This window comes from Talpa occidentalis, unplaced genomic scaffold (genome assembly GCF_014898055.3).
Source record: "Talpa occidentalis isolate TD23 unplaced genomic scaffold, MPIMG_talOcc4v2.1 talOcc4.9, whole genome shotgun sequence".
NCBI classification, from domain to species: domain Eukaryota; kingdom Metazoa; phylum Chordata; class Mammalia; order Eulipotyphla; family Talpidae; genus Talpa; species Talpa occidentalis.
The window spans coordinates 72,955,407-72,981,537 of NW_023605305.1; the positions used below are offsets into that span (position 1 = coordinate 72,955,407).

The window sequence follows — 26,131 nt, forward strand, 5'->3', positions numbered from 1 at the left end:
GTTGCCTGGCGGATGCTTGCCACAGATGTCCTCAGTGGCAGTTTCCATTCACAGCTGGAGTCCCCAGGCCGCAGGGAAGTGATGGGGCTGGGCCCTGGGGACAGCGTGCAGCCATGAGACCCCAGCCAGGACCAGAACGATAGTCCTGGCAGCCAGAAGTGGGAGAGCATGGTACCGAGGGAGCATGGCACCGAGGGGTGCTGGTACCCACCACACTTGGGCACGCTTTGGGCTAGGTGACCAGACCAATGTCCTGATGGCTGACACCAGAACAGAGGCCTTCATTTAGGGTCAGGGGTTAAATTCAACCAATGATGTTGTAAAGTGAAAATGTCCAAACCCAATGTAGGAGGTGAAGGGCTTTTCTATATTCACATGCAGATTTGTTACAGAAGCAAAAGCAACAACAACAGCAAACCCACCCTCGCTAGCTGCCTTTGTGGGGAGTTGAAAAATGAGGCTGAGGACAGAAAGGGTCATAGCAGGGGCTACAGGAGGGTGTGCAGGACTCAGAAGAGTGGGAGGCCTGGACAGGGGACACAGGGCCTGTTGCTGGGCTCCTTCTCCCCCCATGAGGTGCCTGTGTGGTCATGCTGACAGCCCTGTCCGGGCCTGGGTCCAGCCCCAAGCTGGGTGCAGGGGTCACTACAGCTGTGTCCCCCCAAGCCCCAGGAAGCCTACTGAGGCAGCATCCAGACAGTGTGACACCCTACCTTGTAGCCCCATGTGCTCACTTGTGAAGGGAAGTTACAAGAATGGGCAGGACTGTGGATGGCAGGCCTGTACTCTTGGGCTGGAGCGCATCATCATGGGCAGGGGTTAGGGTGGGGCCCCAGCTCAGATATCCCTGATCTCAGAGTCCAGGTGCACACTCAACTGAGATGACCCTGGGTGGGTGCGCACTGCACCCTTCTGGTCCTGTCCCACCTCCGTGGTGGGGATGATCAGCTGGGTGGAGGGACCCAGCCTGAACTGTGCTTCCTGACCTCTGGGTCACCGGTGCTCAGGCCTGGGTCAGCATTTGCCTTTGGTAGAAGAGGGCAAAGTGCCCAGTCACTTTAGACCAACACGTTAGTAGCAGGCTCGGGAGTTGGGCAGGGTGCCACCCAGTGGCAGAAGCAGAAGGCGCTCAGCATCCTGGTGCCCTCTGCTGACGGTTTTGGTGAATTGCACAGATGCTTCGGCGATACATGGGGCCAGGCCCAGCTGCTCTTTGCCACCTTTTTCTTCGTGTGGCCTGGCCAGTGACTTCTTGGAGCTGATAATCGGGGAGGAGAAACGGTAAAACAAATCTTCACAGACACTTTAGCTCAAAGACTGGCATCAAATTTATTATTATCTTTTGTTAAATATTTCAGATATTTTGGGAGCACTTCATCTACAAGGGGTGGCAGGTTTTCTTTCCAGTACATTTTTATGTGTGCAGTTATGGGACAGGAGGAGAGGTGACACGAGTGGGTGGAACACACGCGGGGAGGAGTCTTGGCACTGGGCTGTTGTATCCTCGCTGGGTTTCTCGGCTGAGAACAGCTTCTGGATAGCCACTAGTAGACCTGGGACCCATGGCTCACAGCCAGGGGGCATCAGAGGAGTCCACTGGACACGAGAGTCACAGTCACACGTGAATCTGACGTATCCTAAAGGAATGATACACGGGGCGGGGTGGGGGGGCAAGCCCCTGCTCGCTGCTCGGCTGCCTGTCCTGCAAGCGCCTAGTGGGTTGGGATGGGTGTCAGTCTCTGAAGTGAGGTGAGGGTCTTTCTCCTACTCATATTAGGGGTGGCTGGGCATTGTGAGCTGGCTGGGAGGAGTGGGCTGGGCAGAATGGCTCTGGCCTCCAGTGGGTGTTTAGCTGGTCCCCTGTGAGGACAGACGCTTGACCTTCTGGGGCCAGACATGCATAGACGAAGGGGCAGAAGTCAGGATACCACAAGAATGTCCACTGACTGCCTTGTGGCACACAGCAACACTGGGTGGGTCCTTTGGCCCCAAAGCCATCCTCAGTGGACTCTACAGTTCACCTCTCATAAGAATGTTAATGCTTGGGAGGATCCTGGAATGGCAAAGCCAGGTCCTGGAGGAAAGAACCAGGTGCTTCTCAAACAGAGCAGCTGGAGACCACAAGCTGGTTCTTTCCATTCTGGAAGATGGAAGGCGGGGGGCCTTCTTGAGAGAGAGGTGGCAACAGCAGAGTCTGTATCCAAGTTGGGGGTCAGAGGCAAGAAAGACCTAGATTCAGAAAGATCTTCTGAACTCCTTTCAGACTGAAAAGTAAATTCTTCACAGTGGCTCAAATGGTCTCTGAAGTTCTAGTGAAAAGTATTTGTTGAATAGTTCTCTCAATGCCCGAGAGAAGGCTCTGTGTCTGGCAGGCACTGTAGAGATGGCTGCCCCAAGATGTCACCTGTTTGGACACGTTTAAGAGAGGCCCCCTGCCCCTGCAACTCTGAGACAGAAATATGGGCACCCTCTCTTCAGTCATCGAGAAGCAGCTGAAGAAAGCCATGCCCCTTGGGGAGGAGACGGTGTATTGGGGAACAGGATGTGGGGCAAGGGCTGAGAGACCACCTCCATCATTGGGTGACTCTCAGATCTCATAATCCTCATCAGAAAAAGGGGGTCACATCACCACCCAATGTGATGGGAGGAGGTAAACAAAAAGGCAGACCCGGTGGGAGTGCCCCACACTGGGCTGACTTCTCTGGCATCTGAATTTGAAGGGAGAAGGGCCCCAAGGGTTGGCTTGGGGCCCCAGGCAGGTGTGTGATGGATTTCAGGCGAGCACTGGAGACTGGGTTTCTCTTCCCAGCCAGGAAGGAGAGAGAGAGGAGAAAACACCGCTCACCCCAGCTAAAAGAGATGAGGTCCCAGCCTGGCCTCCTGCTGCTGCTCCCACCAGGCGCTGCCCCCACCTGCCACCTGAGCCCAGGGTCGGGGGCCTCTCCAGAGCAGCCTCAGTAGCTGCTGTCTGGGAAGAAGGATGTGTGGGTGGCCAGGCTGAGGTCGCCCTGCTCGCGGGGCCCCGACAGCTCCCCATACTCGCTGTTGTAGAACACCTGTCCCCCTTTTGATTCCCGGTCCAGCCGCCGCCTCCCTTGGGAGTCAGGGTGTGCCCTGGTCTCTTCCACCTTCTGGCTGGGTCCTTTACAGCTGCCAAGACAGGGATGGTGGGGTCAGTACGAAGAGAACGAGGAACGGGATGGGCAGGGGTCTGGGTGCGACTGGGGTCACAATGCATGTGTTCTGTGAGCTCAGGGACAACGGGAGGCACAGATTCGACTTCAGCAGCAAACCAGACTGACAGGACTATTGGCAAACACTCCCTGGAGCGCGCACCAACCCAAGCCTGGGCTGGGGGCCACTGGGAGGCATCCCCTTCATGCCCCCAAGACTCTCTCTCCTAGTCTTGCCCATCTCAGTAAATGGCGCCGGCACTGATTTATTTCATGGCCCAAGCACTCAGGCAGTGTCCTTGCGTCCGCCCTTCCCTTCCCCTCACGTTCAATTCACCCAGCCGGCCTGCCTCTCCTACCTGCAAAACACATCCCTGGCCTTCTCGTCTCCCAGCCCTGTGTGAGAGCCACCATCACGCAGACTGCACTCTCCTGCTCGCAGGCCACCCTCCAGGTGCACCATGTCCCTCTCCCTCTGACAGACCCTTCAAAGGCCTCCACAGAGGAAATGCCACCCCACGAGGCATGGGGTCTGCATCCCGAGGGGCCACTGGAGGTGGGATGAGCCTCTGGAAGAGGGGGTGAGTTTATTCCCCAGGGGTGACCAGTGGTTAACAGGAGACAGGGAAGGCCTGGGCAGATAATCACCCTTCTTCTCTCCTATCAACATCTCCAAGGTACATTTTATCCTCCAGCCATCACCCTGGGTGCAGCAGGCCCAAACGCCAGGTCGCCCACAAGGACTCCCTATCATTCTCCACGACCTCTCGGCATCCCCTCTGGCCTGTGTGGCCCTGCCGGCTCCAGCCCCTGCCTCTCCCAGCCCCAGGATGCACTGCTCTTTCTGTCATTTTGCTTTGCAAGGTGTTGCTGAAAAGCCTGATGCCCACTTGACTCTCTTTTTCTTAAGTGACTTGGTCTTTTCGGCCTAAATTCCCAGAACGTTTATCTTGACAGCCTGGCAGTTGGACCCGACAGGCTCAGAGCTCACTCTTCTGGGCTGGTCTCCCAGGCATTCTTCCTTTGTGTCCGCCCAGGTTTGCTTTCATTGAACAGGATTACCTTGATGTTTAAAATATTAATTTGAGTCCATTGTTGGCATTTTCTTGCTCAGAGGTTCCAGTCACATGTGGATTGCATCTTTTCCACTCAGCTCTGCCCTTTTCTTCCTGCTCTCCCCTTCCCCTTGGTTTGTTTGGTTTGACTGGCGCTCCACACCAGCCTCTGGCCCTGCACTGCAGGTCCTCCCAGCCTCTGCAACTGGTCCTCCTTTGGGAGAATCTGTCGTCTGTTTCAGTTCATTTCCTGAATTTAGTTAGCTTCCATTTTTATTTTCTTGCTGTTCATTTCTATGCTGGATTTTTAAATTTCTGATTCATGGTGCTGCTGCTTATTGAATTATATGTTTAATTCTTGGTGGAGTTTATCACAACTTTACTCTTCTTTTGTTTACACCTACTAAAAGGTGTTTTTTTTTTTTTAAAGATTTATTTATTCATTTATACAAGCACTGGGTACAGTCAGAAGCGCGGGAGGGTGAGAGAATTCACCAGAGTCAGAGGGCAGAGCAGAGCAGGCAGACCGACGAAGTACACTGCTGAGGGGAGCAGCGGGCGCATTCTAATTTTGTTTCCATTTCTACAATAGCTTTGTGTGGATAGTGCTCATCTTTTTCTGTTCAGGATCATTCATGCTGGGATTTCCTAGGCCAGAAAGAGCAGACCACCCCACCGAAGGGCGAAGAGGGAGGGTGGCTCCCTGGGTGCCTTCCTGCAACAGTGCTGCATCGCATCCATGTCTTTGGTGTCACCGAATTCCTTCAGCGACATCCCAAAGGCTGTCTTCATGCCCTGTGTTGCATCGAGACCAGGGACCCCCAGTCAGCTGGGAGTGCACTGGCCTCTGGTGCTACCACCCTGCAGCACCTGACCACAAACACCCCCATGGATGCGCGCCCCCCCCAGTGGCAAACAGAACACAGGACAGGTCTGGCATGATAAGCACCTCCTTCCATTCTCCCCTCCTCCGGCCCCCTCTCCCCACAGACTCTGTGGGCACACTCTGTCCTTGCACCTGCCTGGGGAATGACTCATATGCCCTGAATGCACCTGCCCGGTGAGCTGCAGACCTGCTCGTGCCTGTGTCAAGAACAGTGGCACGGGCTCCCTGTCACGGCTGTCGTGAGCTGCAGCTTCTGTAATGAAACCAGTCCTTGGGGGTGTCTGTCTTCTGGATTCTTGATGCCGTTTTGCTTCTGTAGGACTCTGATCTGCGATTTTCTTCCTTCACCACCAAGCATCTAAGGTGCACTCAGTCTTTCTGCTCACCACCTTTTAGAGGCAGTGCCTTTCCAAGATGGTGGCCCAGGGCCTCAGACTCACCCTGGAGTCTTGCTCTTCCCGCCAGGTCTCAGCTTCCTTCTCACAGCCCCCAGCTTATGTGGCCACTGTTCCTGACTCACAGGGCAGGCTGGCTCTCCTGCTGCCCAATAAGACCCGGCCCTGCCCACTGGGGCTGAGTCCTAGCTCACACCTGCGCCGGGGCCTCTCTCTCCTGTCACAGGCTGGGCTCTGTGCACCTTCGTCCACTTCCTTGAGGCTCTGTGTTGCTTCAGAAAGGTGTGTGGATATTTGGATTTATGTAGCTAGCATGCTCTGGCTCACGCTTTTGCTGATTTTTTAAAGAAATAAAACACTCTTTGGCAAGGAAACAGCCAGAAACTGCTCTGTCAATGGAAACAGCACTCGTTTTCCAAAACTGGGCTACCAACAGAGGTCCCCTGACACAATCAATAAAAACAGAGGGAGTGGGAAAGCCAGACACACTGCCTGCGTCGCTGGGAGACACCCAGCTGCTGAGTGGTAGAGGCCACAGCTACACCCACAAGAAAGCTGAAAACAGCCTCAACTGTCCAGATGTGATGCAAATAAATACCTGAGGCTTAGAGTAAATTATTCAGTCACAATATCCAATAGTGACTCAAAATCGGCACAGGCAGAAGTCAACATCTGCTCTGGGAAACTGCGTCAGCTGGTCAGCCCCAACGGGGCCAACTGAGATGAGGCTGTCCTGGGTGCGTGAGATTGTTATGGGATGTCATATGACACTGTGGGCCTGGCCAGCCTAACAGGTGTAAGTCAACTAGTGAAATGAGCAAGCAGACATTTAACTATTTTACCTATGCCCTTAAAAATTTAAATATATAGGTTTTTGGGTGGGCTATCTACTTGGGCAAATGGAGGGCATCTGCCACCCAGGTCACCTTTTGTATGGGCACACGAACTATTTCCCTTTAACCACCTGTTTATTAAAATAGGACACCGGCCTGCTCTGGGTCATGTGGTCTGTGTGATTCCTTAGCCGTGGGGCCAAGGGACGGTGGTGGCCTCCCTGTGCTGGGGAGATGTGTGTGCATGTGTGGGCAGGTGCACACAGCTTCACAAAGAGGTGGAATCTGAATATCTGTCACTGGGGAGGGAGGTGTGGGGTCCAGAACAAGGTACTGCTGGGGCAGGACCGTGATTAGAGGAGGGGTTCCTTTGGGAAGCCTTGAGGCCTAGAGAGGCTTGCCCTGAACACACATAAAGACAAGAGGGAGCCATGAAAAGTTTCAGGTAGGAGAGTGACAGGCACACCAAGTCCCAGCTACCCTCTGTGGCCCCTCGCAGGGGCCAGGCTGGAGGGGTCCTACCTGAGCCCTCCTTCTTGTCTGTGCCTGCTCTCCAGCCGCTCAAACTCCTCTGAGGCCAGCACCATCCCACTGTCTGTCTGGTTGTCCTGTGTGGGGAGAACAAGTCAAGGACGCGGGCCTCCTCAGGCCTGCCTTGGAGCGGCTGTCCTGAAGCCTATCTCAGAGGCTGTCATACGTGACCTGTGACCTAACACCTGTCCTGTGAACCAAGTCTGAAATGGGTCTGCTCTGCCACCAGAGTACATGGAGGGGGTAACTGAGGTTAGTGGGTGGCAGGGCCACTACGCCTGGTCTGCACTCAAGAAGGGGCAAAACTGGGGGACCTGCAAGGTGACCCAGGGCCCAGCACTATCACTGGGGAAAGCAAGAAGCTATCAAAAGAATCTGGGTACTCAGAGCTTAGCCTGATACATCCAGGTTTCACGTGGCTTTGTCCACAGGTGGTTATGTGTGACTCAGTGAGGTAGACACCTGGAATTCCTTGGTGGGCAAGTGCACTCTGTGGGCTTGGGGCCTCTGGCCTGGGGACACAGCCCTGGTCTGTGTGGCTCTGGCCCAGGGCTCCCATTGCCCTGCCTTGTGGGCCGGCTCTATCTGAGAGACCTCCTATGGACCTGAAGGCTCCAGATTGTGTGCCACTGAATTTGGTGGGGAGGCTCAGTCTGTGCTTCTACCAAGTGGACACGTTCTGTTGCATTCTGCTCGAGGATGAAGGCTGTACCTGTGCCCCCTCCTCCTCCTCCAGTGACACAGGCTCCACTCGGGCCACATGGCTGAGCCCTGACTCTGATCTGAGGCCCACTGGGAGGAGGAGATGTGTCCACTGGGGTTTCTATGCTGCCGAGAGAGGGGCTGCAGGGAGGGAAGCCCTGTGTGAGTGACAAAGACGCCAGAAAAAGTAGTAGCGAGTTAGGGCATCATGCCAGCTCTCAGGCCCCAGTCAGCCCAAGACTTCATATCTCAGGGAGTAGTGGGTGCCCTTCCTGTTGTAGCTGGTCTGAGCTGGTTTCTGTTGCTTGTTTCAGGAGTTCTTGATGTCTTCCTAGCCCCAGAGCCCACACAGCACCCCCTCACTTACCACCGAGGTCTTGTAGGTTGTCGGGGTCATGGGAAATTCTTCAAACGTTTTCATCCTGGAGGCACCCGGTGTCTGAGTCCCTCTGGCCAGGCACCCCGGAAAGGACACACAGTTATAATATCTGGGGAGAAAAAGGAAAGTGTTGAAGAAAAGCATGTACCACAGCACCCTTCTGAAAGTGCTGTCCACCTCTCCTGCTGCCCCTTCTCTTCCAGGGAAAGCCCCAGGCCTGGCATGTGAGTATGGGTCTGAGTGAGGGTCTAGGCTCCGCCGTGTCTGCTGCCATGAGCTGTGTCTCCTCTCCAGTGCGAGGACTGAAACTCCCGAGGCCACAGCTGGGAGGGTGTGAAGGTTTGAGTGGAGAATTCTCAGTCTAGGGTGACCTGTCTCTCACCAGCCTTTACCCTAAGAGGGGGTACCCGAGCAAGACAGGAAGTCCTGGTGCCACAAGCCACTGCCTGGCCTGTGTGTGTGTGTGTGTGTGTGTGTGTGTGTGAATGTACACACGTGTTCATACACATGTGTATTTGTGTATGCACTCACACACACATGAGTGTATATGTGTGTTGGGGGGTCGGTGGAAGAAGCCTGGCCTACCCTAAGGTGGATGTGGCAGGGTCTCTCCAGTGGGAATGTGGACAGCACAGCCTTCCAGGACAGTGAACAACCATGGGCAAGACCCAAAATAGATTGCCTAGACTGCTCTAAGTCCTGAATGCAAATTAAGGGGGTGGCCTGTTCTGCTCCCAGGGTCCCTGCTGGTGGCTCTTGGGACTCAGCACCTCACCCTGCTGCAGTCTCCTTTCTCTCCCTGCGATGTGGAGCTGGCTAGGGCACAGTGCCCAGCATGGGCACTCCCTTAAAACTGGGGGGAGAGGATTTCAGGGGCTAGGAGTACAGGCAAACAGAGGTCAGAGGGCAGAGAGGAGGACAGAAGAGGTGCAGAGAAGAAAAGCAAGGTCAAAGGACCATGTGACCTTGGAGGATCCCAAGAGGCCCCCAGGGCACCCCCTACACCAGCACTGCAATTTACAATCACGTCACTCTGAGCAGGTGTATAGTTGGTCTCAAGTCTTGCTAATTTGATTTTCCGGATGAGTGATGAGGATAAAACATACAACATCCAAACTTCTTCCTTCCTGAGGGCTGGGGGAGCCCTGGGCCTGGGAGGGTGACTGACCTGGCAGCCAGGCTGTGCCGGTGCAGGCTGGGTGGGCTGTCGTCAGCATCAGCATCGGCCTCGGCGACATGCAGGGCAGTGGTGGATGCCTGCAAGAAGCTGCCCTCCTCCAAGCTCTGAGAGCCACAGGGGGCCATGCAGTTGTCGTCCTCCTGGGAGGAGTGGAGAGGTAGCCGGGGTCAGAGGCCATAGAGGCCCCGTCAGCCCCCACCTGGCACGCATGACTGCAGGTGTCCTGCCCCTTGAAGTGCTGTTCTGTGAGCTTGCCGAGGGGCAATTGAGCCTGCCTGGCTAATTCTCCCCACTGCCCTCCCAGAGGCCAGGTGTGTGGAGGTGGCAGCCATGGCAGTTCTCTCAGCCTCAGCAATCAACACCAGCACCTTTCACTCTCTTCCTGGGGCAGAACTGGCCCTAAAGAGCCCATCCCCAGCTCCTGAGGCCCAGGCAGCAGCTGCTCCCAGCTTCCTACTCTGGACTCCAGAGTTCCGGCATGGCCCTGGGCTGGCTTAGAGGGGTAAGCCACCATGGGGAGCACAGAGTGGGGAGGGAGACCCAAGTCAATGGTGGGGACAGGCGGTGGAGGGCAGAGGCACAGAGAGGAAGAGGGAGGTGAAGGGTGGTATCATTTTCTATGGGAGACAGGAGCTGCCTTGTGGGACCTTTGAGGGCCAGCCGGGCTCGTTGTAGGCAAAGACGGGCTCTGACCATGGGCACAAAGGCCCCAGACCGGGCAGAGGTTGCATGCAACAGGGCAGGGTGGAATGGGGCTCACCTGCCAGCCCCCACCCTGGAGCAGGTCCCCCAGGATCTCCACCAGCTCAGAGAATGAAGGCCTCTCTTTAGGGTCTCCGGACCAGCAGCTCAGCATGACACGGCGTCTGCAGGTAAAGTGGCAGCTGGTCTGTGGCCTGAGCCTGCCGCCACCCTGTACCAGCAGACCCCAGCACCCCTGTCTAACTTTGGTCTCTCATGCACTCTGTGCCCCGTGGCTCCCAGGGCTCAAGTATCTCCTGCCTGGAGGAGATGGAGGGGGTGGATGAGCAGCTGGGTCAGTGGAGAAGACCGGAGAAAACCCTCCTGCCCCTCTGACTCTTGCTTCCCCCTCACTTCCCATGCCTGCACACAATACCCCTTCCATGCCCACCCAAATCTACAGCCCCCCAACACCTGCATGGTCAGCTGGCCGGGAGACTTACATGGCAGGAGAGGCCAGCTCTGGGGCCCTCATCCGGGTACCCTCTTTCAGCCGCTGGCAGAACTCCTCATTGATCTGTACCCCTGGGTATGGGGAGGCACCTGAAGGCAGGAACAGGATGGGGTGGGTTGGGGGTGATGCTCAGCCCAGGCTCCTGAATCACCCTTGCTCTGGGTCCCCCCACGGTAGGACACTTTGTCCATCCTCCTCTGGGGATGCCTTGGTAAGTCACTCTCCTCCCCCAGCACTCATCAATTTGTTAACATGGAAGACAGATGAGCAGGATTGGGGGAGCCACATAGGCCAGCTGAGGTTGTGCCCGCTCCTACTCCTCACACAGCTCCTACGGGCCTCTCATCTCCCTCTGTTCCTGTGGGCTAGTCACAGAGCAGCAGGGGACAGAGAAACCCTTTTAAGACAAGTGTCAGAATGCTCTCCCCACTCAGAGTCCCGCTCGGCTCCCATCACACTTAAATTCCAGGTCCTCACACCCCAGGTCCACAGGGGCTGCGGGGACCACCTCTCCTGCCTCTGGTGGCAACTCTTGACACTGCGCTGCCTGGGACCAGGGACCTGGTTGCCCCTGGCCCTGGACCATTGTCTTCCTGGGCCCACAGACCCACCTCCTTCATCAGCCAGGGCCCTTCAGGCCTCAGCTCACACACAGCCCACCCCCTCCCAAAGGTGCTCTACAAGCTCCTTTATTCTTAGTATTATCAGTGCTGTCATTAGATGCCTTCACTTCTCTTGTCTGTAGCCTCAGCCCACCCTAGTGTGGGGACTTCATCTCCGTTCCAGTGGGCCCAGGTTTCCACATGGGATGCACATAAGGAGGTGCAGTGGCTGAGCGAGCCCCCGGCTTCTCCCCTGCACGGTGAAGGCAGGAGCAGCATCCCCACAGCAGGTGGAGAAGGGGCTCAGCCAGGGAAAGGGAGGCCTGGTGGGGATCCCCAGTAAGCACAGGGCTCTGCCCCAGCACAGGCGGGCACTTGCTGCCCTCCAGAGGTGGTGTCAGGGCGGCTCACGCTGGAGGCGTAGGGCAGAGGAGGGGGCTCTCACACTACCTGCTTCAGGATGGCTTGGGCAGCCACGACAGCTCCCCTGCACCACAGGGGCTGATGGGGTGACCTGGAACAGTGTTCTGGTCCCCCCTGACCCTGTCTTACACTCACCCAGGGAGAAGATCTCCCAGAGAAGCACCCCAAAGGACCACACGTCACTCTGTGTAGTGTACACCTTGTCGAAGATGCTCTCGGGTGCCATCCACTTCAGCGGCAGCCGGGCCTGCGAGGCAGAGGGAAGTGTGCTGCCACTGGGGGAGAGACGGACCAGGCCAAACCCTTGGGCTCTGCCCTCCATTCCCAGTCTTGCGAGGACTCTGGAGCCATGCCCCAAGAAAGGTTTCTGGGCCACACTCACCTCCATGTTCAGATGGCTCTTACGGTTTTCTGCTATTCCCCTTTCCCCTCCCCTTTGGCTATTCTCAGGTTCCTCCTCTTCTCTGTGCTCTCCCGGGGAGCACTCATTCCCCTCCTACAGCTCCAGACCCTCAGTGGTCCAGCTCCCCAGGAACCAGGTCCCTGCATACCTCACCAGCCCCAAAGCAGCCCACCAAGTGGGCCCCACCCTGGAAGCTTGCTGCCACTCTTGATCCTCCCCTGGCTCCCGCTGCCTCCTGCATTCTGTCTCGCTCCCTCCAGTGGCCTCTACCTGGGGGCCCTGGGGACTGTGACCCTTCCTGACTGGGCTCTGCCAGCACCCCAGCACACCTGTCCCACTCTTCACGGTCTGCAGGGGGGCTTTTGGAATGTACACCTGACCTCATCTTCACATGTCCCCCATACGCCTGTGAGTCAGGATAAAGGACACAAGCCTTCCTCTGGCTCAATGCCTCAGGAGGCCATCAAGGTCCATGTTGATTCAAGTCCTCCGCCTTCCTTGAGTCCTCCATCCTGCTCCTTGACAGAAGGGCCCTGCCTTGGCCCTCCCTCCACAGCCTGTACTCACGCTGCCTTTTCGAACATAGTCAGGGTCTTTGTAGATGTCCCGGGCCAGGCCGAAGTCACAGATCTTTACTATGTCACTTTCAGACAACAAGATGTTCCGAGCAGCCAGGTCTCTGTGGATGCACTAGGGGACAAGGAGGTTTGAGGGGGCGGTCAGTGAAGGCCCCTGGGCCACACCCACATCTGGAACTCCGATTGCCCCACCAGAGAGCTCTGCTCTTTCAGGGACAGATTTCTGTGTACCCCTAGGATTTGCCTTGGAGAGGGCACGTGGAGTTGGGACAGCAGCTTCAGAGTGGGACAGACACCCCTCCCCGCTCCACTGACTAGCCAGAGGCCTTGGGAGGTCACTTCTATCTTTGGGCTCAGTTTCTTTGTCTAAATGGGAGCACATGTCTTGACTGCAGGGTCACTATGAAGTGATTTAGGACTGCACATCTTGGCATGTAGGTGGGTTTGTGTCCTTCTCCCATCTGAAGGGCCTGCCGGGAAGCTCACCTTTCGGGAGGCCAGGAACTCCATCCCTCGGGCCACCTGGAAGCTATAGCAGACAAGATCTTCCATGGTCAGTGGGCTCAGCCACAGGTCCTCGGCTGCACAAAGGACAAGATGAGCTCAGGAAGAGAATGGCTCTGTGGCCCCATCACCCTCAGCCCAACTCCCACAATCCTTCTACTGGCTCTATCACTCTTGGCTGGGCCCCTCAGGCATACATTAAGAACTGTATGAGCTCCATCTCTGCTGGGTGGCCTCCACCTGCTACTACTCCCCCATCTGTAAGGCAAACTCTTACTGAGTCAATGATACTAAAAGCAAATATCAAAAGTCCCTGATATCAAAAGTCCTCACATCCTGAGATACAGTGCATTAAGCCCTCTTACAGGCACGCCTCTCCACAGGGCCTGGACCTGTTTATCCCAGGGTTCCTGCATCCCGAGGCATCATCTTGTCTGCTAGGCTTCTTGGGCAAGGAGAAATCAGGCTCTTACCTTCTTGGACTGGAGGAGTCCTCCCTGTCCCACCCTTGCCCATCAGGAGCCGCACAAGGAGAGCCCTGTCACTGCTTCCAGGCCTCCTCCAGTCAGCCTTGGCGCTCTCCACCATGGCACGGAAGCGCCTTCGCTGCTCCGGGGACTTCTCCTGTGGATGCACACGGTGGGTTCAAAAGGGGGCCGCCACCCACATAGACACCCCCCAGGCCACCTTGTTGACCCACCACCTCTCCCACAGAACTCGGGTCCCTTGGGGGTGCCCACCTACCGCGTAGGGGTTGAAGGTCTCTCGCTTGGCGCGCAAGAAGTTGGAGAGGTTGCCGTACTTGCAGAACTCCACGATCACCATGAGGGGGCCTGAGACAGGGCAGGGCAGAGCAGGAGCCAGGTGCCAGGTGATCCCACCGCTGGGGGCAAGCTTTGCTGCTACATCCGCGCTCCATGCCCTCCCGCCGACGCTCCCCGCCCCGCCTTCTCCTCCCCCCGTCCCCGCCCCGACCGGTCCAAGTCGAGGAGGCCCCTCCCATGCGGGGAACCAAGACGCCCAAGGGTCCGGTTCTTAGCCAGGGCGCCAGAACTCTACCATTCGGCTTGGTGCACGCCCCCAGAAGGTTGACCACGTTGAGGTGGTTTCCGATGTGGATTAGGATCTTGAGCTCCGACATCAGGGCACGGTGCTCGCTGGCCGTGGCGCCCTCTGGAGGGGACACAAGGGCTTCGGACCGTGCCGCACCCCCTGCCTCAGCCCCACTCCCTGTGCAGCCGGGTCACTGGCTGAGTTAAGGCACTGTCAGTGCGGGGGCGGGGTCCCTAACGCGTCCTTCCAGCCCCTCTGGGGCTTGGGGTTCAGGTGCGATTGTTGTTACTGATCCAGGCCCTGCGTGGACTCCAGGGTAGAGCCTTGGGTGAGACCAGGTTCTAAACCTCATTTCCCAGCCTACACCGCCAGCCCACCCAGAGCTGTTCTCACTAGGCCCCCACCCTGTCCACCCCCTTACCCCGCACCTTTCAGCATTTTCACGGCCACAGTATCACAGCTGCTACCCTTGTTGATGCCAAAAGCCGACGCTTCCACCACTTTCCCGAAGGCCCCATGGCCAAGGACCCTCCCTGTGGGGGCAAGGAGCCAGTTCCAGGTGAGCTGTATGGGGGTGAGGGTGGCGGGGGTAGGTGGCAGGGGCAACCTCTGTGGAGGGCCAGGAAGGAAAACCTGGGGGGGGATGTGGAAAGTCGGGAGCCCCTCTGCCAAACAGGAAGAGCGTGGGGAGCGGGAAGAGAGGGAGTGGAGAGGCAGACAGGAAAGCGAGCATCCTCTCCCAGCAGGTGTGATGGGCCCGCCCTGTTCAAAGTAGCAGGAAATGACCTCCAGGGCCTGGGAACTGGGAGCCCTGGTCCTGTTCTAGGGATCCATGCCCAGATGGACAGGTCAGGTTAGGTGGGGGCCAGGCGGGACTTTCTGGCAAGAGTTCTGAGAAGGGAAGGACGTTAAGCACCTCTGCCAGACACGCCTGGGCGGGTGGGGCAGGCTGGGGGCTAGCCTCACCGAGGTGCAGCCGCTCCCTGGGGAACTCCCACTGGCTGGCATCATAGGACAGGTATTCGCACTGCTCCTCCAGAGGCACCGCCCCGGGGTCCATGATGATGGATAGGTAGCCCGTCTTGATGTCCGCGTGGGCTGGCTGGGGTGGGAGGACAGTTCACTGTTGAGTCATACCACCTGGCCTGGGTAAAGCTTTGCCTGGGACAAATGGGCTCTCCTTTGGGACTCTCCAGGAGAGGGTAGGAGACACAGACAACCTCTGGTTGAGGAAGAGCCCAGCATGGAGGGCTAGGGAGGTTTCCTGGGAGATAAGACATCTAGATAGCCTGGGTTGGAACCTTATTCCTATCTCAGGGGGGGCTAGCCAGGGCTGGAGTGACACCCCACTGAGGAGCTGGAGGAAGGCTTTGTCGAGGGAAGAGCGCTCACCCTCCTCATGTTACAGAAAATGAGGAGGAGGAGGACCCAGAAGAAGATGGCGATGACCCCGGTCCCGACAAGGATCACGATCTCCATGCTGCCTTTATCCTCCGAACCTGAGTGGACAGAAAGGGGTTAGTGTGTGTGTGGGGTCACGACTTGCGAATGGTGGCCACTAGAAGGTGCTGAATGTGGGCAGGAGTTGGGTGGTGGGTGCCACGGGTGGCAGACCTTCCACTGCCACGCTGGCGGAGGAGTTGACGCAGCCCTTGGCGTTGCACACGCTGCACAGATAGCGGCCAGCGTCTTCCTCGCGCACGCGCTGGATGCTCAGCTTCTGATTCGAGTCTGCCAGGTCAATTCCTGCAGAGTGGGGCGGATGTTTGAGTTCAGGTGGGTCTGCAGACTCTGGCCTCGCAAGCCTAGGTCCCGCCCTTCTCCCAGGGCCACCCCCTACCGGACTCTTCCTCCAGCAGCTGCTCGTCTTTGTACCACACAATGCTTGGCATGTGCGCGCCTGCTACCGGGCACCGCATCTCCAGGGAGTCGCTCACGTTCACGAGGAGGTCGCTTAAGTTCTGTGTGAGCCGTGGGGCTTCCAGGGCTGGGATAGAGGGAGAGAGGGAGCGCTGAGTGGCGGTGCAGAAAGCAGAAGGGTACCCTGGGGAGGGCGGGAACCTATCATAGGAAGCTAAAGAAAGGATCAGGTTTTTTGGCCACTGCCACGTGCTGCTTCCTATGGGAAGGGCTGCACACCTCGGCCTGGGGGGTGGGCTGGTTGTGGTGAGGGGATGATCCTGTAGGGTCAGGCTCACGAATGGCCGGAGCATGCTAGCCTGGGCTAGCCACGGTTCCTTGGGTAATGCTGCCCACCCTCCCGCTGGCCCTGCCTGCCTCACCCTGCACTGACAGGTACTTCTTGTGGCAATGCTTGTCTTGGCTGCGCCGGTCCTGCACCTCACACACGTAGTCACCTTCGTGCTCAGGTGCCACGTGGGGGATGGTCAGGCTGAGTGTGGCGTGGCGCACCCCAGGCGCTGCTTTCTCCAGGCTGCCTGCCAGTGGCGTGGCAAACAGATGCACATTCTTGCAGTCGAGCAGCAGTGGATTCCCATGAGCATCGTGCAAGGTGGACAAGTTGAGGCGGTACCAACGCAGGTGTTCATAAGTGTAGTTGTCTGCCAGGCAACTCAAGCGCACAGTCTGGCCCTCCAGGGGCTCCTCCGAAGGCTCCGATTCAATGCTGAAGCCATCAGGGATGGCTGGAGAAGCAGAAGGAACGCTGTGCCAGGGGTTGGTTATTTACCTGAATGCCCAGGTACTCTCTCCCTCCCCCAACAGCCTTAGGACTCATCCAGCTCTCAACCGAGGGTGTGCAGCCTGTGAATCTGGGCCAGGGACAATATCTCTAGACCAGCTCACTGAAGTGGGGTGTGGGGTGAGGAGGGAGGGGGGTCTTGCTCAAGCACCAATTAGGCTACTACCCCTGTCTTTACCAGGAGTCTAGATCACTGACTTTTCCGGGGCCTGAGTTGCCATCCTCCCTGGCTGCTGACCACAACCCACCGCTTTCCTCTCCTTTATGCAGTCTTACTGTTTCATTAGCTTCGGTAATGCCTGGCTCCAAATTTCCTTTTTTCCCTCTGGCTACTACTTATCAGGTTTTTGTGACCTCTTTTCTCCCTAACCCTCCATGGTATTCTCGCTGGCTCCATCTTTTTTCCAGGTGCTGTTGTCTGCACCCCTGAATCCAGACCTATCCTTTTGTGACCTGCTTAGTTCTCTTAGGGTAAGTAACACATTTGAAAATTGGAGGATACCATGGATCCTCTCCCCAGGGCAGAGCACACATGTGAGTGAACCACCTCACAGGATCCAGGGCTTGGGGAAGGAGTGGGAGATAAAGCTAGGTGGGGCTGTGGGGAGGAAGAGGGCACCCCTGGGCTTGGTGCCCCCAGGGCTGGGGGCAGAGGATGCCATACCAGTGTATGGGCCAGCACCCCTGTCCATGTGCCAGTGACACCCAGATCTGTTCCTCCTGCCTAGATCCATCTCTGCCCCATGGTGACCAGAAACTCCTCCTCCTCCTCAGGGATGCTTACCTCCTGTGCCCTCCTGTTCCTCACCTCCACCCAGGCCTGCCCAAGCCACTCACTGGTCACGTAGAAGTAGATGAGTCGCTCATCCTGGCCCACTTTGTTGAAGACCACACACTTGTACATGGCGGACACATTGGCATCCTGGATCACCAGCTTGCTCACGGTCTAGACAGGACACAGGCATGAGGCTCCATTCCTTGACCCTTTCTGCAAGGAAGCCTTTGTGCCCACCAGAGTGATGGGGAGCTGAGGCCCTGCCTAGAGATGACCAAAGCTGAGAGACAGGAGCAGGAATGGTGAGGCAGGGAGGAGAAGGCGAGGCTCTTGGGCAGCCAAGTGAGGTGGCTCCCCGAAAAGTCAAGGGACAGCACTATGAACAGCTGGTCTTGGTTGTGGCTGAAGTCAGAGGGCGACATGAGGCAGGATCAGACAGACCTCTGGCTGTGGGTGGGCTCAGGCTGTGGCCATATTAAGGAGGGGACAGGGACCTGGTGGCTCTGGGTCAGTCCAAGCCAGGGTTAGGGTTCAAGTCATGGTCATATCGTGGGTCAGGTGTGGCCCGAGGCCAGTATCCAATCACTGTATAGATCCTTGTGATGTGCCCACATTTGCCCCAGGGCTGCCCATAACACCTTTCCCAGTGCCCTGGGTGGGGGTGAGGTGGGGGCTGGGTCCCTGGCTTCCATAAGGACTCTGACCTGGGGGAGTAGGAAACTGGGAAGCAGAGGAGGAGGGAGGGCTATAGGCCCTGCCTACCATCCAAAGACCCACCCCCCACCCCAAGCTGGGCACTTCCTGGCCAGGCCTGGAACAGGAAGAGGCTCTGGAGGTGTGTAAGAAAACAGGAAGTGACTGTAGGAAGTGGGTGCCTTTGTTTCATCCCCCTCCCCCTCCTGGTCTCTTCTAGGCATTGCCCCCAGGCAGGGCCAGCAGCTCAGCAGCCTTTCCAGGGTATCTGACTGGCCCTAACCCCCTATCCCCTCCAGCCCTAGGGCCTATGGGAAGCTGGGGTTCATGGCTTGGTCAGGTGGCCTTGAACCTCAGCTTCCCTGACTGGGAAGCAGGGGAATCTGGCCCCCTTCCCTGCAGGCAGGATTGCTGAGGCCCAGAGACATGCTGGAAAGGCCACCAACTCTCAGCAGCTACCTCTAGAGCACTGTGGGCCTGGTGGAAACCCAGACAAGCCTGCTCCCTTCTCCTCTGGCCTCAGCAGCTTGGCTGAACTGTACCTTATTCTTTCCCTCCACGAACTCGGTCCAGGTGTCCAAGCTCTCGATGGGATTCACAGCGTCATGCACCGTCACCTCCCTCCAGTCCCGGCACTGTGGCATTCGGTCTCGCTGCTGCCTCCGGCTGCTGGGACAAGGAGGACAAGTGCAGGTCAGGGATACGGGCGGGAGGGTCCAGTTTGTCATGGACCCAGCCCACTACGAAGGGTCATCATCTCAGATGCTGGGGGGTAAGGGAGGGAGAGAGTAAGGGGGGTAGAGGCTTTGCGACGATGTCCCCCACTCTCTGTGCTCAGGGCTGCAAGCAGTCCTGTGAGGCAGACACAGCCTTCCCTGGTGTAAACGAGGTCTGCTGCCCACAGAACACTGGTGGCTCTGGGGCCACCTCCAGCCTGCTGTGTCCGCCCCCCACTAGCACGTGCCCCTTCATACAGAGTCCATCCAGGTGGCCCAAGGGTGGCCAATTCAACACTCCTGCTCCAGGAATCCTCCTTCCCTCCCTGCCCCCTTCCAGAACTGAAGCCCCTCCCTGGCCAGATACCTTTGTTCTCCCACCGGGATATGGGTGACCCTGGGGGGAGCAGAGTGGCCCCTAGGACATGTCGGTTGGTGCCCAGCATAATGGTAGAGCATCAGAGGGAAGCAAATTTGGAGATGCCTCATGGTCTATAAGAATCTCTTAGGAAACTTGGGTGTTGTGGGCAGGGTCAGCCCCACAGCCCCCTCTGAGCCTCTCCCACTGATCACACAGGGGCCACAGCCTCTCTGCAGTGCGGCTGCCCTGTCTCCTTCAGTTTCAAGCCTGTGATTCTCCACCCTGCCACCAGGACCTGTTGCTAAATGGCAAACGTGACCCGCCACTCTCCCGCTTAGTGCATTTCACTGACTCCCCAGCTTTCCTGAAGGCTGACCATCATGTGCCCTTCTCCCCTGGCCCTGCTTGCGCAAGATGGCGCTGCTCTGAGCCTCCTCCCTGGCTGGCTCAGGGGAGGGGCGTGCCGCTGGACAGGCTCTGCCACTTACAGCTCTGACCTTGGGAAAGTCTCATGTCTTTTCTGACCTTGACTTTCCTCCTCTATAAAGGGTCATTATAAGTGCCACACAGATGAGCTAACATGCATTGGGCCTGCTGGCTGGATGCTGTGGGGAGTCCTGTGAAACTAGCCCAGGTTTGCCTGCTTGGTGGGAGTCCTTGGTACCCAGAGTCATGTCCCTTGGTCCTCTCCGGATGAAACAATCATGTCAAAGTCAGGGCGTTGCCCTTGAGGGAAATGTCTAGCTCACCTGATTGATACAAGGGGGGAGTGTGAGCTTTGCTCAGAGTGGTGAGGTCAGGGATTGGCTACGGTCGAATTGTGGTTGGGTGGAGTTGAGAGCCAGGGTCGCGGGAGGAACATAAGACTCTTGGGGGTCATGGCCGAGGTTGGGGACAGGGTTGGGAAGTAGGAGAGGGCAGGCTGGAGCCATACTTACAGGCTGCGTTGGGTGAAGGTCTTGCAGGGTGTCCATGGCCTCCAATGCCACTGGACGTTGAGAGGAGGGGGCACCCCATAGGCAGTGCAGGTGAGGGCCTGGCGACTGTGGCGGGAGTAGATGCTGGGAGAGGAGGCCTCCTTCTCATGGATGTGGGGGGGTACTGGGACACAGGCAGAGAGTAGGTCAGCAGGCCCCTGGTACCACACCTGCTGCCATGTGCTGTCCCCTCTCCCAGGTGGCTCAGCCTTACCGTTGACCACCAGCTCCAGGCTGATGTTGCACCTCAGGCCAGCTGCAGAGTTCCACAGGGCGAGGGTGTAGATGCCTGCACTGGCCTCCGTTACCTCCTTGAGCACCAGGGCATGCGGACTGTGGCGCCCAGATACTGCCTTCCTGTCTTTGTACCTGGTCCAGGAGGGGGTTTCAGGGGGCTGTGTGGACCCTGCCCCAGCAATCCTTTCCTGCCCCACCCCAATCTCTACAACCAGAATATAGTGGCAGGGGGCAGAAGGAAGCCAAGTGCCCAGTTCTGATGGCCAGAGCAGCAGCCTCTCCTGGACCAGGTTGGAAGGCTACTGGGGAGGGTTCTGGGGTGCAGAGTGGCTCACTCTGGTCTGGAGAACACATCGCCTAAAGACTATGGGGGTGGTCTTCAGCCTCCATCTGCCATGTCTCACATCTGCAGGCCCTGGCACAGCTCGAGGCTGTAGCAGCACATGTGCCTTCCCCCAAAGCAGGGAGTTATTATTCCATGAGGCCTCTTCTCTCTGGCCTGCTTATGGCCAGACCAGCAGGTTTGAGGCCCAGCTTAGGGGGATCCTGCCCACCTCCTGGTTTCTGGATCTCTGCCTCCTCTAGCCCAGCTGAGCTTCAGCTTCCAGGACCAACTGCAGTGCCCAGTGGGCCCTGTCTCCTTGTCAAAGGCTTTCGTGGTGTGTGCCATGATGTAGATCCCAAAGAGCACAGTCCATATTTAACAATTAGGGGTCCTGACTGCCCTTAACTGCCCTTCCTGGAGTTCTCTGGATGTGGGGCCTCCTTACTGTGTCCCCTGACTTGGATGCTCAGGGCTCTAGACACTTGCCTGTCTCCTTTCCTTTTACATTCACTCAAATATCCCCTCCTCAGGCAGAGAAGTCTCCACCATTCTGTGCGCCTGCCCTCTGGCCTGTCTGCCCAACTGCTCATCGGCACACTGGCTCTCACACATGTGTCTGTTGACTGTCTGCCTTCCCCACAGACCTGTGCGGGTCGTCCCCTACTGCCACACTCCCAGATGTTGGGCAGCACCTGGCACATGTCGGGGCTCAACACAAGTTTGCTGATGTGTGAAAGAAGGGATGCTCCACACCCTGAAAGGCAGGTCCTGTACAGTCCTGAGCTGGGGGTCCTGGATTCTACCTGGAAACCCTCCTTCAGGCAGGTGCCTACCCAGAGAGGTGCTGGGAGAGGCCCAGCCTTGTGGCGGAGGGCAGCGGCCAGCAGTGAGGCAGGTGTTCTTAGCTGAGATGCCACAGCTCAGGCCTGGAATGAAGGACCGACCCCCCTAGGCCATACAGAACGACAGGGCAGGACCAAGTCCCAGAGGCCCTGCCACAGGATCTGGATCTGCTGCCTGCCATCTCTTGATCCTAGGCAACACCCTTCACTGCCTGGAGCCCAGAATCCCGCTCTGAGAACTGGGGCAGTGAGGTGCATCTTCTGCAGAGGTGTGCGGGCTGAGAGCTGGCAGTTAGCACTGGCAACATGCTGGGCACACAGCCTGTCAGCACTCGCCCTCCATCTGCTCCCTCACTCCTCGTATGTCATCAGTGATGACCCAGAAGAGTGCACCTGGGGAGCTTGGCGACTACTGACTCCTGGGGCAGGTGACTCGGACAGTGGGCCCTGCTGAGCATTTCTTGGAGGCAGGTATTGGCCAGGTGAGAGGAGAAAGGCCTGATGGGGTGGGACGGTGAGAGGCAGCCTGGACCAGATGTTGGATCGGCAGAGCCCCCTGTTCAGAGCAGGGCCTGTCCTGCTGGCCTCAAGGGCAGGGGCAGAGCCTTGGGTGGGCGGAGGCTGCAGGCTGCCTCAGTGCTCTGCAGGACTGCCCCACAGGTCCTGCAGCAGGTGCCCCCGACGGGCCCCAAAGCCCATGGCCTCAGAGGGAGGGTCGCACAGGCCAGGACTGTATGAGAAGAGATGCCTACTCCAGGCTCCAGTCAGTGTGGTATGAGCCCAGCTGAGAATGTCTGAGGCTGCTGCATGCCCAGCTCTGGCTTTTAGGGAAGGTTGTACTGTCTGGAGGGAGGTGCCCCAGTTGGTCTGGCCAACTGGGAAAGAGCAGAGAGTTCCAGGATGCTGGGAGCTCAGGTAGGAATGCCCTTTCCTTTCTAGGTTTCTGTGTCCTTGTTGTACAGTGGGGGTCAGGGGTCAGAGCTGTGATCTCCCTTCCTCCCATGGTTGGGTCAAATGGACTGTTCAGGTGGCCTGAGGGTGTGTATATGCAGGTGCTGTGACTTTCCCAGCTCTGGGAGCACCCAGCAAGGATGGAGCCACACTGAGGGACCCCACACTGAACCCTGGCATGCCATGCAGGGGAGGCCTCACTCTCAGGTCACAGAAAAGACTGTGGGGCCTTGGGAGCGCTTCCTTTGCCACACAGCTCAGGCACAGCCCAGGCCTGGCTCTGAGACAGTCTCTGCAACTCCTTGACATCTCCAGTTTTTTAGATAGGAGGGTCTTGGGATGCAACCTGTTGGGAGGGAAGCTTGGGAAGCCTGGAACTGTTGCTGGGGCATGGACCAGACCTCTGAGATGCCCTCTAGCTTGCAGGGCCCTGAGATACTGGGCAGGGGCAGGAAAGAGATAAAGGCCAGCACTATGCCTACCACACCCATACATAATAGGAGCCAGTGTTTACAAGTGTTCACAGTTTAGCACCAACCCAGGCCAACCTCTCTGGCTAAAATGTTCCATTCTGTGCACCTTCCTTAGAGTGTCTTCAGCAGCAGCCTCACTGGGGGCTCAGGGCATAGTACCCGCTGGGGAAGGATGGGTCTCATCCAGATTGCCGGGTACAGACCCTGATGGGGAGGGACACTGCCCTTCCTGCCCCGTGGTCTGTTCTCATGCTGGGCCTGCTGGGTGGGGAGTGAGGGCTGGTACCATTGGAACTCCGGTGGTGGGTATGCTGCCAGCTTCACAGGCAGCTTCACCAGCTCATCTCCAGCTGTGGCCTCCAGGACAGGACCCTTGAGCCACTCAACGCTGATGAAGGGCTTTTCTGCCAGATGGAAGGAAATCAGCTTAAAGTGGGACCTGGTGTCACCGACTCACCACTGCCCAGTAATTCCCAGCCATGACCTCTACACCCCCAGGGTTCAGATGCTTGCAAACTGTGGGAACTGGGGGACTGCCCACTCTGGCTAGACTCCCAGAAGAGCAGTGTATACTGTTGGGGTGTACCATGACCTCTGACCCCAGGACACCCCCCCCCCCGGCCACTGCCCAGGCTTGGAGTGGAAATGACCCAGCCCAGGCCATATTGATCACAATGACCCTTTCCCTGGCCATACCATGTACAATGACCTCAGTGCTCTCTCGAAACCGCTGGATGCCGTTGTTGGCCTCACACACATAGGGGCCCAGGTCGTGCTGGCTGACGTTGTAGATGGTCAGGATGCTGGAGAGCTCTGTGTGAGTCTGCTGGGAGCGCCGCTCCGGCACCCACTTACCCCGCTCTGCCTGCCCGTGCCCAGGGGAAGCCCAGGGTCAGAGCATGCAGGCTCTGGCAGAACTGGCCACCAAAGGCACACACCCCAGCCCAGCCTGCAGAGATTCCCGAAGCCCTGGACGCAGGTCCAGAGTGTCCTTGGGGTAGGAAAACTTCCCCATCAGACCTAGACTCTTGGGACAGGACTGGAACTACAGCACCTCTAGAGGATGGAGTACACTGGGCGAGGGTGGGGGACAGTGATGGGGACTCCGCAGGATGGTGCGGGTAGTGGCAGGGGCTCCAGGGGAAGGCGCGGGCAAGACTCCTGGCTGGGCTGCTGACCTCACCTGTTTCCCTGGATAGTCCCAGTCGAAGGTGACGCCCGAGTTGAACTCAGCCCACACCGTGCAGTTCAGGACCAGCTTCTCCCCAACCAGTAGCTCCAGTGACTTCTTGGGGAACAGCTGGATGTCATAGAGCTCATTGCCTGGTGACACACACACAATGATCCCCATGCCCCTCACAGTACAATGCACACAGAGTGCAGGGTACAGGTGCCCGAGAACCAGCTGTGGCATCTAGAGCCCCAGTGCCGGCCACTGGTGGGTTCCATCCTCCCCGCAGTCCTCCTCCCAGGACTGGGGTGCGGTCCCTGGGCGGGGAAACTCCTGCCCTGGGTGGTCCCTACCTGTGATGTGAACAAGGAAGGGGTTGGATAGGAAAGTCTGGTCGCCCCAGGTGGTCTCGCACTGCAGGTACAGGGCGTCACGCAGCAGTGGCGTGGGCACGCGCATGCCCCGGCGGTCATCCCACACCACCTCCTGCCCATCAGGCTGCAGTGCTGAGCTTTGCTGCAGGGACATGGAGGCTATCAGTGCCTGGCTGCCCATTCCTCCTGGCCAGGCCAGCAGCCACCTTTCCCAGGGTGGGGACGGAAGGGCTGAAGCCCAGGGTAGGGGGCAGGTGGGGTTTTACCGAGCGCAGGGTGACGTTGAGTCCCGGGATGGACACCCGGCAGGGCACCCACATAGAGTCCTTCCTGTTGACCAGCAGTGTGCCCGGCTTGTTGATGAATGGCTGCTCCAAGTCTGAGGAGAAGGGGTAAGGAGTGGGAGGGGAAGTGGGGCTAAGGGGTTCTCTGCCCAATTTTGGGGCAACCCCATGGGGTCTACAGGGGTGCAGGTTCCAGCCTCCCCTCCAGGCCCCTGGCTCCTGGCTATGACACTGGACTGGCTGTGGGAGCAGGTGGGTGAACCTTCTCACCTCTCACAAACACGTAAGTGCTGGCAGCTGTGGTGCCTTCGATGCGGGCCTTGATGTACTTATAGTAACAGAGGTAGCTGCCTGTGTTATTGGCGTGGGCCTCACGGAGCAGCAGCACCTTGCAGTAGGGCCTGGCGTCCGTGCCTTCACAGTCCTGTACAACCCCGGTGTCCTCGTGGTCCTTTTCTCCAGTGGCTGGCACCTCCTGAGCCCCTGGCCAGGCCCACTCAAGTGGGTGCTGACCCCTGGAGATCAAGAGGGATCCTGGTTGCAGTCGCTGAGGACAGTCCTTGTGGCACCTCCTTGGGGCCCTGGCCCTGCCCATAACATTTCACTTAGAGGCCAGGACAGCTTAACACTCAGGCTCAGGCATAGACCCACGCCAGGGCAGAATACTGTCTGAGCACCCTGGGACCTCTGCTTGGCTCCTATGCCTGCGTGTGGCAGCTTGCAGAGATGCCTGGGCCTCAGACCATAGTTGGTGGGGCAGGGAGGGTAACAGGGCTGGGGGCTGTGTGGGTGGCTGGAGGTAAGTGAGGAGACCTGGGATCTATGCGGGTGAACCGGGGAGGCCTGAGGTCAGTGTGGAGAGAATAAGGGTGGTTACGAGGTGGCTGATATGTGGCCCATGTGAAATGATGAGGACTGACTATGGGTGGGGTGGGGGTGGGTGCCTGTGTCTGCAGAGTAGGGATTGGTCTGTGCCTTAGGCACCTACATCCCAGCTCCCTGGGAACTCCACTAAACCTTGAAGTCTTGAGGCCTTGGGGAGAGGCTGCCTTCTGGGTTCCTGCCATCACCTCCTCCCTAGGCCTTCTCCAGTCTCGTTAGCCTGCTTGGGAGGAGAGACCCAGGCCACTGCTCGCCTGGCCAGGGGCTGAGTACCTGCAGGAGATGGACAGGCTGTCACTGGAATTGATGATGTGTGTCTCTTCCGTGATGTTCAGAGTTGGGGGGGTCATGGAGTAACCACTGGCCAGGCCTGGGGTGGAAGACAGGGTTAGGGTGGCCCTGGGTCATGAGTTCACAGGATGACATAGATCCTTCTCCAGGGCAGGGGGTACCCCAGCTTTTGGCCCTGAGCAGCAC

At 57.9% G+C, this 26,131-nt stretch overlaps 1 protein-coding gene across 1 annotated transcript in view; it reads right to left on the reverse strand.

Moving 5' to 3' along the window:
* Positions 1–1,315: 1,315 nt before the first annotated feature.
* FLT4 (fms related receptor tyrosine kinase 4) overlaps positions 1,316–26,131 on the reverse strand; it is a 37,767-nt gene continuing 12,951 nt past the window's right edge. Inside the window, exons 2-30 of the mRNA XM_037498164.2 lie at positions 25,928–26,024; positions 25,043–25,287; positions 24,755–24,867; positions 24,468–24,630; positions 24,127–24,266; positions 23,640–23,808; positions 23,230–23,347; positions 20,330–20,484; positions 20,077–20,239; positions 18,604–18,730; positions 17,431–17,539; positions 16,175–16,537; positions 15,733–15,879; positions 15,507–15,638; positions 15,285–15,391; positions 14,859–14,994; positions 14,321–14,425; positions 13,899–14,012; positions 13,584–13,672; positions 13,313–13,463; positions 12,822–12,916; positions 12,325–12,447; positions 11,490–11,601; positions 10,319–10,418; positions 9,895–10,000; positions 9,123–9,274; positions 7,943–8,063; positions 6,865–6,950; positions 1,316–3,150 (exon numbers count right to left, since the gene is read on the reverse strand). Of these exons, the coding sequence (XP_037354061.1) occupies positions 2,955–3,150; positions 6,865–6,950; positions 7,943–8,063; positions 9,123–9,274; positions 9,895–10,000; positions 10,319–10,418; positions 11,490–11,601; positions 12,325–12,447; positions 12,822–12,916; positions 13,313–13,463; positions 13,584–13,672; positions 13,899–14,012; positions 14,321–14,425; positions 14,859–14,994; positions 15,285–15,391; positions 15,507–15,638; positions 15,733–15,879; positions 16,175–16,537; positions 17,431–17,539; positions 18,604–18,730; positions 20,077–20,239; positions 20,330–20,484; positions 23,230–23,347; positions 23,640–23,808; positions 24,127–24,266; positions 24,468–24,630; positions 24,755–24,867; positions 25,043–25,287; positions 25,928–26,004 (4,014 nt within the window). The 5' untranslated portion in view covers positions 26,005–26,024 and the 3' untranslated portion in view covers positions 1,316–2,954. The remainder of the gene's footprint in view (positions 3,151–6,864; positions 6,951–7,942; positions 8,064–9,122; positions 9,275–9,894; positions 10,001–10,318; positions 10,419–11,489; positions 11,602–12,324; positions 12,448–12,821; positions 12,917–13,312; positions 13,464–13,583; positions 13,673–13,898; positions 14,013–14,320; positions 14,426–14,858; positions 14,995–15,284; positions 15,392–15,506; positions 15,639–15,732; positions 15,880–16,174; positions 16,538–17,430; positions 17,540–18,603; positions 18,731–20,076; positions 20,240–20,329; positions 20,485–23,229; positions 23,348–23,639; positions 23,809–24,126; positions 24,267–24,467; positions 24,631–24,754; positions 24,868–25,042; positions 25,288–25,927; positions 26,025–26,131) is intronic.